Source organism: Macaca nemestrina, chromosome 19 (assembly GCF_043159975.1).
Source record: "Macaca nemestrina isolate mMacNem1 chromosome 19, mMacNem.hap1, whole genome shotgun sequence".
In the NCBI taxonomy this organism is placed as follows: Eukaryota; Metazoa; Chordata; class Mammalia; order Primates; family Cercopithecidae; genus Macaca; species Macaca nemestrina.
This window is the reverse complement of record NC_092143.1, coordinates 46,011,311-46,025,742: the sequence shown is the minus strand read 5'-3', so window position 1 is coordinate 46,025,742 and position 14,432 is coordinate 46,011,311. Positions and strand designations below refer to the sequence as shown.

At 41.0% G+C, this 14,432-nt stretch overlaps 1 protein-coding gene across 9 annotated transcripts in view; it reads right to left on the bottom strand.

Annotated features, from left to right (window-relative positions):
- The window catches only part of LOC105499564 (ectopic P-granules 5 autophagy tethering factor), a 137,322-nt gene that overhangs the window by 99,227 nt on the left and 23,663 nt on the right, over positions 1 to 14,432 (bottom strand). For all 9 annotated transcript variants that reach the window (XM_071085434.1, XM_071085433.1, XM_071085435.1 and 6 more), the window contains 4 exons: positions 13,770 to 13,920; positions 10,227 to 10,382; positions 5,317 to 5,474; positions 1,148 to 1,302 (listed from right to left, as the gene is read on the bottom strand). In XM_071085434.1, the coding sequence (XP_070941535.1) occupies positions 1,148 to 1,302; positions 5,317 to 5,474; positions 10,227 to 10,382; positions 13,770 to 13,920 (620 nt within the window). The remainder of the gene's footprint in view (positions 1 to 1,147; positions 1,303 to 5,316; positions 5,475 to 10,226; positions 10,383 to 13,769; positions 13,921 to 14,432) is intronic.

The following is a 14,432-nucleotide window of genomic DNA, read 5'->3' as shown; positions in this document are numbered from 1 at the left end:
AAATGGAAAAATGTAATAGTGCTTCACAGGTAGATTAAGTATTGCTTCAACTGTACATACACACAAAGGATCAGAATGTAATATAGAATGTAATTTTTATTGTGACTCCTAGACAAAACACTGGAAACTTTACTCAAGAGCATAAATATTACTTTAGCAACAGATCTTGAGAATGTCACTTAATGTATGTGAAAATATGTCTTGTCTCCCCAAGTTTTTCAGATCAAAGACAGTCTGAATTCCAGATCCATCGAGATCTTAACTTTATGCATAGTTATGAAGTACAGGTATAGGAATCGCTGAATCAAGTATTTGATCCCGGAAAGAACATCCAGGTTTGTCATTCTCAAATGGATTATTAGGGGAAGATAATAAAACCCAAATAATCATCTTCAAACATAATTTTACTTGAGTACACTTGAATAGTTTGGAGGACATATTTTGTATGCAGAGCAACAGATACACGAGAGTTTAAAGTGTAAAATGTGCAGGGCTTTTAAAATATACAAAAAACTCCAATGAACGTTTTGGTAACCACCTTGGGCTAGTCCCTAGATGCTCAGGGGTCAAAATTTCACTCCCCTTCACCCTCATGGATGGCTTACTGAAAAGATGTAGAATGCAAGGATCTCATCCTAGCCTGTAATTTCATATTATAGATGAGGAAAATGAAGCCTGGGGTTATACGTTATCTTTTTTGATGTGAGATGGTCAATTAATAGCAGAGTTAAAACACACGTATCCTAACTCCAGGTTCAATATTCTTCCCACCATCTCATTTAAACTGGCTGGGAAGCTAGGTTTCTGCTACTAGCTGGAGTGGAAGAGTTTAGCTGAAGGGGTGGGGTGAGGGAAACATACAGCATAAAAACTGTAAGTGTCAGGCTGTATCACACTGTCTCTTCCTTACTGAAAGTGGTGCAACAAATTTCAAAAGATAATAAGTACTGGGGAATGGATATAATTCACATTTTCAATAACCCCTGTAGCAAAATAATGTTCCACTGATTCTCCATCCCTTCTCAAAAGTGTAGACAGTAGCTAAATAAGTCACAGTTTGTAAAACAAATCCCCCCCAAAAAATCAACAGATGGACAATCCAAAAGAAAACATTTTTTAGCTAATTTCTAAAACTTCATATTCTAACCTCATATATCTCCAGAACAATAATTTTTATGAAGTCTTCATCCACATTGGTTCTTCTGGCCTGAGCCATCTGAGCAAAGGTAGTCAGAAGGCAAATCTCTTCTGAGCTATTCATAGAAGAAAGACACTTCTCAAAGTTGGTGAAATGTTCTGGGTCTGCAAGTTCATATCAAGAAAAGTAAAGTGGGGAAAGAATAAATTTACATCTTTTAATCACTCTTCCAGAGAAAAAGATTTAGGAATATTTAAAGATACAAAAGTTCTTTCTTTGTTCCAAAATAGATTTCTACAGGCATCAGGAATGAGGCTGGACCAGATGGCCTCTGAAATTCCAATGAACTCTAAATATAATGTAACCTCACAAGAGACATTTAACATCTCTAAGCTTCAGTTCGCACATCTGTTTCAAAAGGTTATTTAAGAAGAAGATTAAACAGCATGTCACTGGTGACGTGCTTTGTTAACTGCAAAGCACTGCTGCTGTCACTAGGCAGTCACCTTCAAAGGCAGTACTGCCAATTTCAAAGGCACACTTGAAGCTACTTGGTAACCATCAGACAAACAAAGACCTGACTAATGAAAACTGCTAATACTAGCAAACTACTTGGCACAAATAGGGCATTCCAAAAAAAGAGATTTGCTTATAAAGAAAAACTGGGGGCAAGAAATTAGTTATAACCGTAACTGAAATACTAATGAATGTCATAAACAATATAATAAATGTGATGTGTTTTGCCTATATCGCAAAGGATGTTGTGTAAGCAATACTAAATTCTGCCATTAGAAGGCAATATTCACAAATATACATGACAGTAAACTAGATGCAAAGTTGTACAGTGGAAAGGAAAAAAAAGCCCATTGAAAAAATATATGTCCTTGGCCAGGTTCTGTGGCTCACACTCGTAATCCCAGCACTTTCAGAGGCCGAAGGCAGGCAAATCACTTGAGGTCAGGAGTTTGAGGCCAGCCTGGCCAACATGGTAAAGCCTCACTTCTACTAAAAATACAAAAACTAGCTGGGCGTGGTAGCACATGCCAGTAGTCCCAGCTACTCAGGAAGCTGATGCAGGAGACTCACTTGAACCTGGGAGATGGAGGTTGCAGTGAGCCAAGATCATGCCACTGCACTCCCGCCTGGGCAACAGAGCAAGACTCTGTTTCAAAAAAAATTTAAAAATTTAAAAAATAAATAAATAAAATAAATTAAAAAATAAAATATATATATATAAAAATATATATATATTTCTATACATATCCTTGATGGAACTTTTCACAGTAAGAAGGCAACAAGCCAATAATTCCGTTCACATTTACACATTTGAGAAACCAAGATAGCTCACCAAATTTCCTGCATTTTCAAAATAACTCCAGGACATTTACCAAACCAATTTTCATTTTCCATCTCCAAATTGGATTTAGAGTGGAAATTATTACACAGAACATTCTCAGAATAATGAAAATTGGCATGATCATTCTAACTTACATTGTGAAAGGATATTTAAAAAGAAAAAAAAGAATTATCATTCCAACTTACAATGTTCAAGGTACAAATCAAGGAAAAGGCATTATATTTTAAATAATTCTATAGAAAAAACAATGGGAAAGTGAAATAACTTTCTAATTAGCTTTTAAAATATTAACTATAAGGACAAACAAACATATTTCTACATTTATTTATCATCGAATTTGCTTATGGCTACACTTTACTAGTAGTCAGAATGTTGATCAGACTAGAAATAAACAAAAAGAAGCCAAATTAAAACAGACCAGTTTTTAACAATCACTGCTGAGAAATGTGTTAGTTAGGAAATGTTAAAACTAGTTAAAATGTGTTCCTTGGAAACTGATTTCAAGCTCACCCTACCCCCATTACCACAGATAAATAAGAACTGGTTATAAAGAATAAGCACTTCTGGCAATTATTAAATATAAAAAGTTAGGAAGGTAAAATACGTTAGGAAGCCTTATTCTTCCACAAACAATAAAAACCAAGCCTCCTAACAAAATTGGTTTATAAAAGATTAAGCAAAGGAGAAGATGAAAAAACAGCAAATTAGAGCAGGAGATCAGTGCAAAGACTCCAATCTCAAGCTTAGAATGTAATAAGGCAGACGAAACTTCTCTACTGTGCCACTAGCTCCTGTGTCAGGTGATACAGGCCCTAAGGGAGATAAAGATAAAAGTGCCATGGGAGCCTGGAGTCCAGACAGAGAACTCCAGCAGCAGGATCCAAAGCTCCAGGGCAAGGCAAGGCTGGTACTGCCGCTTCAGGGTCTGGAATCACATCCACTACAGAGCTGAGCTGTTCAATATCGGCTCCATCTGCCACATGGTAACACAGAGCCTGGCAGATAGTAAGTCCGCAATGAAGGGAGATGACACTACAAAGGAGACCTACCCAGGATTCAGGTATAAAAAGAAGTGCTGCTGACCATCCCAGCACTTCCAAAGGAAATGTCTGCTTCTGTGTTAGCTATTTCAACCACAGAAATAGCCGCCAGAGGACAGACAATGGCTGTGAGGCCTCTCACCTAGCTCACTCGTAAGCCCAGGTCCAACCATGGCAACAGTCTAATAGAAGCACTGCCCCCAGGACAGCAGAGAAGCATTTTACAAAGCAGAACAATGTAAAGGAGTCCAGAGCTACCACTAAAAAGATAAAAAGAAAAACAAGAGACAAAAGGGGATGCATGCAGAGCCCCAGAAAAGAAAAAAACAGAAACAGAAGAATAAAGACATCAATCTAGAGAGAGAGAAATGGAGGCTGAGTGCGGTGGCTCATGCCTATAATCCCAGCATTTTGGGAGGCCAAGGCATGTGGATCACTTGAGGTCAGGAGTTCAAGACCAGCCTGGCCAGCATGGAGAAACCCTGTCTTTACTAAAATATAAAAATTAGCTGGGCATGGTGGTGCACACCTGTAATCCCAGCTACTCAGGAGGCTGAGGCAGGAGAATCACTTGAGCCCAGGAGACAGAGGTTGCAGTGAGCCGAGACTGCGCCACTGCACTCCAGCTGGGGCAAGGCTCCATCTCAAAAAAAGAAATGGAAATAAAAAAATAAATCATGAATGTCTGCACAAACTACTTTGCAAACAGTAGAGGCTCAATAATTTTTAAAGTATATGGTTTTCTTTTAAGTGATACAGACATTTAAAAATTTGGAAAACAGTCTTTACTTCCTGTTGTGAAGGAAAAAACATTTGGAAAATAGAATTATCTTTTGTGTTTCTTTTTAATCTTGTATTTCAGTATATTGTCCATCATTTTTTAATGTATAGGGTAGTTTTTTAAAATCACTACAATATACATCTAATTAAATAGCGTTTTTCATTTTGAACATTGTAATTTTTGTGATAAGTAAATGTCCTGGCCAGGCACGGTGACTCACACCTGTAATCACAGCACTTTGGGAGACCGAGGTGGGCCTGAGGTCAGGAGTTCAAGACCAGCCTGGGCAACAAGATGAAACCAGGTCTCTACTAAAAATACAAAAATTAGCCAGGTGTGGTGGTGTGGACCTGTAAGTCCAGCTACTTAGAAGGCTGAGGCACTAGAATCACTTGAACCCAGGAGGCGGAGGTTGCAGTGAGCCAAGAGCACTCCAGCCTGGATGACAGAGTGAGACCCTGTCTCAAAATAAATAAATAAATAAAAATAAATAAATATTCTATAGTTTAGAGGTGGTATGACACAAAAACTTAAGTTTTCACCAAAATTTATTTTTAAAGTACACCTATCTATATCTTTAGTTCATAAAAACAATACAACTTTTAAAAAAACAGCAATAAAAGAAAGATATTAGAGGAACGGCTGGGCACAAAGCCTTAACAAATTTCTAGACAATTAATACATATCTGTTAATACAACTGCCAACTAGAATAATTTCACACACAAATGCAAAAAAAAAAAAGTGCTTCCTAAAAGTTAGAATACTGTGTGTATTGGCATACTGTTTGGGACTAATCAAATTTTGATTTCAGATATGCTAGTTGCTGTTTAATACATCAAAACTGTGAAGCAGTCTGTTGAATTTCAAAATCATTACCCTTGAATACGTATGTAGAGCAAAACATTTTCTCTTAGTCCCTCTAAAAGTAAAAATTAAGCCCTGAAGAGAAGCACAAAAAGATAGGGAGAGCAGAACACCGACTGCTCGGTGGGGCCGTACCTTGGAGCTGCTGCTTGCACTGGGCGGGCTGCAGGGAGGAGGAGAGCTGCTGCAGGTTCTCGCTCTCCACCTGGTGCATGAGGTAGAAGAGCTTCCACAGCATTTGCACAGACAGAGTCCCAAAGGGCATCTCGGACATAAACAGCCAAATGCCAAGTCTGCATGTAAGCAGGAATCGTTTTATTTATTAATCAGCTTCATTACATTAAGAAAGTAGAAAAACCATTGGCTCTCAAGGAAAAAAAGATTCTTAAATCACACTACGATTTTTCTAATATGCTTTAGTCATACACACCTCAAGGATGGCTAAGAATAACAGCAAATACAAACCACCCAGTCTGCACCAGGGACTGTTCTATCCACTACAATGTGTGCATGTGTGTGTGTACACATATAAGTACAATATCAACTTAAACCATCCTCGCAAAAACCAAGACAACAATTATGGATATGGCCAGGCATGGTGGCTCACGTCTGTAATCCTAACAATTTAGGAGGCCGAGGCAGATGAATCACTTGAGGTCAGGAGTTCAAGACCAGCCTGACCAACACAGTGAAACCCCATCTTTACAAAAAATACAAAATTAGCCAAGTGTGGCAGCGCATGCCTGTAATCCCAGCTACTTGGGAGGCTGAGGCAGGAGAATCACTTGAACCCAGGAGGTAGAGATTGCAGTGAGCCAAGATCACACCATTGCACTCCAGTCGGGGCAACAAGAGTGAAGCTCCATCTCAAAAATAATAATAATTATTATCATGGATATTAGCACCAACTCACACAGGCTACTAAGGCACAGACAGTAGTGGATGGCAGAAAGGCCAGCTGTGGATGTGCGTGTCTGAGCACACATACAGGTACACATGTGCACACAGACACATGTGTAGTGGGTGAGAGGAAAATCTAAATCCATCCAGTGACTCCTCTCTGAGCACTGAACAAAGTTCAAACTCCTCAGCCCACACTCAAAGGCTTCCACAGGATGGCTCTGACCCATATTTCCAACCAGAGCCCTCTCTGCCTTCCTTCAGTTACTACTGCATTCCACCAAGCCTGGAGAGACCCCACACCTCCAGGCTGGCTGCTTCCATGGGTCAAGCCCTCCTTGGACTTCCTCCTCTGTGCTATTACAGAACTCCATCAATACCTGACTTTGCCATCATCATACCTTTTGCCAGTAAGCCTCACACTATAGTGGCAGAAAAACCACCTGGAGACTTTGTGGAAAATGCAGATTCCCAAGCCTCACCTATAAAGACCATGATTTTGTAGGTCAGAGCTGGGGCACAAGAATTTGCACCTTTTATAGCCACCCTTGGTGACTCAGACTCAAGTGATTCTTTTTTTTTTTTTTTTTTTTTTTTTGAGACGGAGTCTCGCTGTGTCTCCCAGGCTGGAGTGCAGTGGCGTGATCTCGGCTCACTGCAAGCTCCGCCTCCCGGGTTCACGCCATTCTCCCGCCTCAGCCTCCCAAGTAGCTGAGACTACAGGCGCCCGCCACCGCGTCCGGCTAGTTTTTTGTATTTTTAGTAGAGACGGGGTTTCACCATGTTAGCCAGGATAGTCTCGATCTCCCGACCTCGTGATCCACCCGCCTCGGCCTCCCAAAGTGCTGGGATTACAGGCTTGAGCCACCGCGCCCGGCCTCAAGTGATTCTTAAAACACAACATGAGAAACACCTCAAGGTACTGTAAATTACATATAACATACTAACCTAACCACAATTTGAGAGCAGAAACCAGGTCTTGTTCATTTTTATATAAACCAGTTTATAACTAGAACCCTGTATTTTAATTATCTGCTATCTAAACCAGTATCTCAAAAACAATCAGCATTCAATAGATAGATGCTTATTAAAATTGTATGTGAATGTTACCACAACTAAAAAAAAAAAACTTGTATCAGGATGGTGGCCATGCCCCAAGTCAGAATCTGCTAAGGAATGGCCGGGTGCAGTGGCTCATGCCTGTAATCCTAACACTTTGAGAGGCTGAGGCGGGCAGATCACTTGAGGTCAGGAGTTCGAGACCATCCTGGCCAACGTAGTGAAACCCCATCTCTACTAAAAATATAAAACTTAGCTGGGCACAGTGGTGCACGCCTACACTCTCAGCTACTCGGGACGCTGAGGCAGGAGAATTGCTTGAACCCGGGAGGCATAGGTTACACTCCATCTTGGGCAACACAGTGAGACTCCATTTCAAAAAAAAAAAAAGAAAAAAGAAATCTGCTAAGGAATGTATAGCAACTTACCTGCTATTAAATTTAAAAAAAAAAAAGAAACTTAAAAAAATAGGAGGCACAACTACTACAAATTATCCTATTACAAATTATCTAATTACAAATAAACCAAATTTTAAAAAAATGAATAGTGTATTATGCCTAATCCACATCTACGAACCTAAACAGGCAACTGGTAGCTCAAACCCACACTCACCTGGACTCCAGAAAAGCCAGCTAGACTCCTGACTAAGAGATTAGGAAACTTCTCTAAGGTCAGGTGGGCCAGGTTTCTATCTTATTAATTAACTATCCTAACACTTCACATGGGACTTGATGCTGTTTTATAACCCCAAAACAAAGAAGGAAAATTGTAGAGGACTTAAAAGTAAAATCACAAACAGGGTGTATTTCAGGCTATAAAATTCCCTATATGGCAGACATTCAGGAAGTCTGGCATATATACATACACATATATATACACACACACATATATATTTATATAGGTATTTATATACATGTACATATATATATATTTTGAGACAGAGTCTTACTCTGCTGCCCAGGCTGGAGTGCAATGGTGCAATCTCAGCTCACCGCAACCTCCACCTCCCAGGTTCAAGTGATTCTTTTGCCTCAGCCTCCTGAGTAGCTGGGACTACAGGCTCCTGCCACCAAGCCTGGCTAATTCTTGTATTTTTAGTAGAGATGGGGTTTCACCATGTTGGCCAGGCTGGTCTCAAACTCCTGACCTCAGGTGATCCGCCCACCCCAGCCTCCCAAAGTACTGGGATTACAGGTGTGAGCCACCATGCCCAGTCCTGACTTCTATTTTTGTTGTCTGTCTTTTAGTATAGTTTAGTTTTGTTTTAGGTTGAAGGGATAGCTATTGCCAGAAATTTCCATTTGAGTGCCAAATAAATTTAAATTTCATGGCTTTAAATATCTGGTTCTCATATAATTTGTTTCCTAAAATAAACTTAAGAACAATAGCTGTCAACATTTTAAAACAGTTATCTTTGTGAATTATATACACAATGTTACAGGAAGGGTTCACAGCTGAATATATAAGCCCCAGTAAGTAGGATGACAGCTTTGCCTCTCCGCTAAGCAAGCACAAAAATAAGTGACAGATCAGAGAAGGAAGACTCCTCCCATGTACCAGGCTGGTGTCAGTGGGCAGGTGCTACTGCACTGCTGCCCTGACAATCCTGAACAGGATTTGGTGCATCTCATGAGACCACAAAATTTACGGTATATGTGTAACAGGAGTAATCTAAAGATAAGGCCAGGTGTGGTGGCTCATATCCGTAATCGCAGCACTTTGGGAGGCTGAACTGGGCAGATCACTTGAGGTCAGGAGTTCAAGACCAACCTGGCCAACATGGTGAAACCCCATCTCTACTAAAAACACAAAAAATTAGCCGGGCATGGTGGCAAGTGCCTGTAATCCCAACTACTTGGGAGGCTGAGGTGGAAAAGTCGCTTGAACCTGGGATGCAGAGGTTGCAGTGAGCCAAGATCATGCTACTCCAGCCTGGGCAACAAAGTGAGACCCCATCACAAAAAAAAAAAAAAAGATAAATTTCTATACCCAAGTTCTATTTAAGTTAGACTTATGCCTTCACAGTGTCTAAAAGTGGTTAACACTTAGCTAAGAATTCCTGATCTTTCTCTAAGTCTCTAGATTATTCTATTCCCCGTATGAAACCACACAAGAACAACCCCCACTTACATTTGAAAAGTCCTTTGTGGTTTAAAATGTATTTCCTCATATTACCACAATTCACCCTCATCACATATCCACGAGGTTAATGGCACAGTAGTATCATTATCACCATCTCCATTTTATAAATGAAGAAAGTGAGACCACAAATATTAAGTGACTTTCCCAGGGTAACAGTAAATGGCAGACCAAAACCCAAACTGACTATACAACACAGAATAAATCGGGGGCTGAGGCTAAGAGTCACATGGCAAGAGGGAGTGTAGACAACTAGCTCAGGAGAGGGCCAAAATAGGGGAGAGCTAGTAGTTCATAAGTAGAGCTGGGCAGGGGTGGAGGCAGGCCTGCATCTCCTAGTGGAGGGCATAATTCTGCAGCAAAGCCCACTCAACTGGGCCAGTGGCTCAGGGAAGGGAGCACGGGATGTGCAGCTGTGCCCCTGCCTATGCCTCAAACAGGTCCTAGGCTACAAGCAGTGACACAGACAGCATGATCCAAAGACAGTATTTACAAAGCTAAGATAGGGAACCAAGATCCATGACATTCCCAGACCTTAAAACCCTTACAGGAAGGCAACTTGAACAATAAAATCAGCAAATCATTTGCACCACATGCTGCGCACCTACCGCTTCTCACTGCGGGCACCGCAGTGGGTATGTGACAGATACAATCTATCCTGTTTTCCCCTGCTCGAGGCTGCCCCAAAAGTTCAGGGTGGCAAAAAACTGAGACACCAGAATAGTGTTATCTTACAACAGAATGAAATTGAGAGAGAGAGAGACCATTTCAGCCAACAGGGAGGTACTACAGATAAGGAAACTAAGGCCCAAGAATTTGCCCTCGATAAGAAACAGATGAAATACACTAAGAAACTATTATAAAAGACCTACTTAAGTGGCTTTCACTCGACTGGTTCTTATCAGTGAGGAAGTAACTTCTCACCAAATATCATATGTCTTACTTACCTTTTGGCCTTCAGCACATGTAGGACAGCCCTCAAAAACAGCTCATCAAATTCAACCTGTAGTTTCTCCACAGAGTAGGGCTGTTGGGCCAATCCTGAGCCTTGGTTATGGCTCATATACTGTGCCCAGTGGTCACTTACATAACCAACGGTCATTCTGAGCATGAGGAAAGATAATACAGTACTTTTCATTAGCTCAATATCTGCACCTTTATATTACATTTACAACATTCATTATTCAACACATATGTATTGAGCACCTACTATCCACCTACTACTGCCCAGGTTCTGAAAGTAATGAAATGGGGAAAAGAAAATCCTACCTTCATAGAGCTTACATTTAGTGAAGGGCAAAGAGACAACAAATAAAATAAAGTCACATATAGTCTGCCACATGGTTGTAAGTGACACTGAGAAAAAGCCAGAGAAGGGAATAAAGTATGTCTGGCGATGAAGGGGTACGCAGGGTAAGGAGGTGGGTTGGGAGCATGAGAGGCCTTACTGAAGAGGGACATGTGATAATGCCTGGAAAAGTGAAGAATCACAGGAGTGTCTATGAGAAGAGTGTCCACATAGAAGAAACAGCCAATGCAAAAGCTTTGAGGGGTGTCAGGTATGATTAGGAACAGCAAGGAGGCCAATGTGCTAAGAGGGAGACTGGCTGGAGATGAAATCAGAAAAGTGGCAGGAAACCAGAACGTGAGGCACCCTGCAGGCCACTGTGAGGACTTCGGCTTTTTCCCTGAGTGCAGCAGGGAGCACCGTAGGGTCCTGGGCAGACAATGGGCTGACTCACAATTCATAAGCAACACTGGCTGTTTAAAAACACACTGAGGTGGGAAAAGGGCAGAAGTGGGCAGTGGGCAAAGTCAGAAGCAGGAAGATAAGTCAGGAGGTCTAGGAATGAAATGGGGTGCTAGCAGTGAAGGTGGTAAGAAGCAGCTAGATTCTGGAAACAGCATGTTTCACTGATTCAAAAGAATGCATGTCTTTCACACTAATCTCTCTGCAATTAGAACGTCAGAATCCATGTTAATGTTAATGATGTGATGCCATAATTTGGCAGCATTTTCCCTATGTTAGTGGCATATAAAATATATCTTAAAAAAATAATTAGTGGCATCTTAGATTTGATAAAAGATGGTATTTTGATGGTGGAGATGATAAAATTTGCAGTTAGATTGAATGCGGGGTATAAAAGAAAGAAAAGCCACGGGTGCCACCAGGTGTTTTGGCTTGAGAAACTAGAATAGAGTTGCTACTTAATGAAACTAGGAGGAGTAGTTTGGAAGAAGAGTGAGTTCACTTTGAGAATTACATTACAATGTTAATAAGTCATCCAAGTGGAGGTGCTGAGTTGGTAGCTGAATATACAATGTGTTTATGAGAGAGGTATGGGCTGGAAATACAACTCTGAGAATTGTAACAGTGTTTAGATATTTAAAGAAGAATGAATGACATCTGAAGAAGCAAGAGTAGATAAAGAGAAGAGGTTCAGGGACTGAGACCTGAGACACTCTAACATTAAGAAGTCTGGAAGTGAGAATGAAACAACCAAGGAGGCAGAAAAGGAACTGTCAGTGAAATGGTGGAGAAATCAGGAGAATGTGGTATCCTGGAAGCCAAGCAAAGAAAATGTTTTAAGGATAAAATTATCAACTAACTACAAGAAAGGCTGCTATGTGACCTACGTGAGAGATGCCAAGTAGGATGAGGAGACCCAGAACTGGCCAGTGGATCAGGAGTACAAGGTTCATTAGAGATCTTCATCTGTAGGAGCTGTTTGGGTAGTGATGGGAGGAAAAGCAAGTTCAAGTGAGGATGGAGGAATAAAATGGGAACTAACAGGCGATCTGAAGAATGAGACCTTATGGGAAATTGTTCTGCAATTAGAAGGTATGAGACGAATCTGCACTAGATTCACAGAAAAGTAAGCAGATGGAAAGAAAAACAAAGAATAATCATAATATACTACAGCTGTTATTTACACAATAATGTAAACAGTGATCTTAAAACAGTAATGATACCAATGTCCTTCCTATAGAGTTACTGAGAAAATAAAATAAGAAATCACAGTCCTGGCATACAGTAAGCACACAATCCTATATCTGTATGTGAGCTCATGGACCAATTTTATTTATGGTCTTATTTATTAAGCAGAATCAGAAAACAGATGTCTGGATGGACTTCTGTTAATAACGGTAGATGGGCTTTTAGCTTTTAACAAATTTATCTCCAAGTCACCAGTCATCCTCCCTCCCACTATCTCATTCTCCTAACTCTATACTCAAGGCTTTCTCTAGATCTCAGAAGGGACCCCCAGGCCGGGCACAGTGGCTCATGCCTGTAATCTCAGCACTCTGGGAGGTCAGGACGGGCGGATCACTTGAGGTCAGGAGTTGGAGACCCGCCTAGCCAACATGGTGAAACCCCATCTCTACTAAAAACACAAAAAATTAGCTGGGGATGGTGGCACACACCAATAGTCCCAGCTATTCAGGAGGCTGAGGTGGGAGAATGGCTTTAACCTAGGAAGAGGTTGCAGTGAGCCGAGATCACACCACTGCACTCCAGCCTGGGTGACAGAGTGAGACCCCGTCTCAAAAAAAAAGAAGGGACCCCCACCCTTTCAGGGCATCCTATAACCATTTGACTGATTAATAAAGCTAATAGATACATATCTAAAATAAGTGAATTAGGCCAGGTACGGTGGCTCACACCTGTAATCCCAGCACTTTGGGAGGCCAAGACGGACAGAACGCTTAAGCCCAGGAGTTTGAGACCAGCCTGGGCAATGTGGTGAAACTCCGTCTCTACTAAAAATACAAAAATTAGCCGGGTGTGGTGGTGCGCAACTGTAATCCCAGCTACTCAGGAGGCTGAGGCACAAGAATTGCCTGAACCCAGGAGGCACAGGTTGCAGTGAGCCGAGATCGTGCCACTGCACTCCAGCCTGGGTGAAAGAGTGAGACTAGTCTCAAAAAAATAAAAAAATAAGATAAAATAAATGAATTAAAAGTAATTTTATTTTGGAAGCAAAAGTAAGGAGGGAGAGAAGTTTTGATAGTTTTATGGAGTTTCTTTTGGGTGGGGAAGGAAGTTGAATAACAGCATGTGTATATGCTGTAAGAAATGATCCAGTAAAGACAATTAAAATTAATAAAGCAGAAAAAAAGAGTATAAAATTAATTCAAAGAAAAGCAGTACATATTCTCTAAATTTATTAAGACACTTGAAGCAGTAAGAGCCTGCATTTTCCTAGATGCCTTCTCTCTCGCCCAGACTTCAACCCAGCAACAGCTTTGGGGATCTCGACTCCAAGAACAATCATCTAGCAAGCCAGTTAAATTTGAGATAATTAACGAAATATGCTGACTGGAAGCACTTATGAAATTCCCATCTTATAGATGGTGAAAAAATCTTAACTTTCACAAGAAATAAGACCTGAGGTTTACAACTAAAATGTCCATCATCCCAATTATGCAGTATCTGTGTCTGACCAGGGTAAAAGGAACAGAGAAGAATGGACCAACGGCAGTATTACCTGATCATATAACCAATTCGCTTCACAAACTGCCTATAGCGTGCTCTATTAAAGGTTTCTAAGCCCACAGCCAGAAGTTCCACTAGCGAGTTGGCAAAGGCAAAAATTTTCATCATCTCTTGAGGTCTTGTTGTTTCAGGTAAATAATCACCTAGAAGTTAATCAGATAAAAGAAAAAAATCACAATTACTATGAAAAAACACCAATGGAAACAGCTGTACACATATTTAACGAGGACTCAAAGCCAAGATGGAGAAGAACTGACAATCTCATTACTCTGGCTCCCATATCAACATGAAATGGGAAAAAACTTGAGACAATGTGCAAATTAAAAACAATTTAAGCTGGGCAATGTGCAGGCTAGTTAGCTTTCTCACATTTAAGCACCAAGTGGGAAATTACAAGCACAAGAGAAGCCTACAACAGCTAGGCACAAGAAACCTGAGTTGGAGCCTACACAAGAAGTAAGACTCAAGCTGGGTGCAGTGGCTCACGCCTATAATCCCAGCACTTTGGGAGGCCGAGGCAGGCGGATCATGAAGTCAGGAGATCGAGACCATCCTGGCTAACATGGTGAAACCCCGTCTCTACTAAAAATACAAAAAATTAGGCCGGGGGCGGTGGCTCACGCCTGTAATCCCAGTACTTTGGGAGGCCGAGACG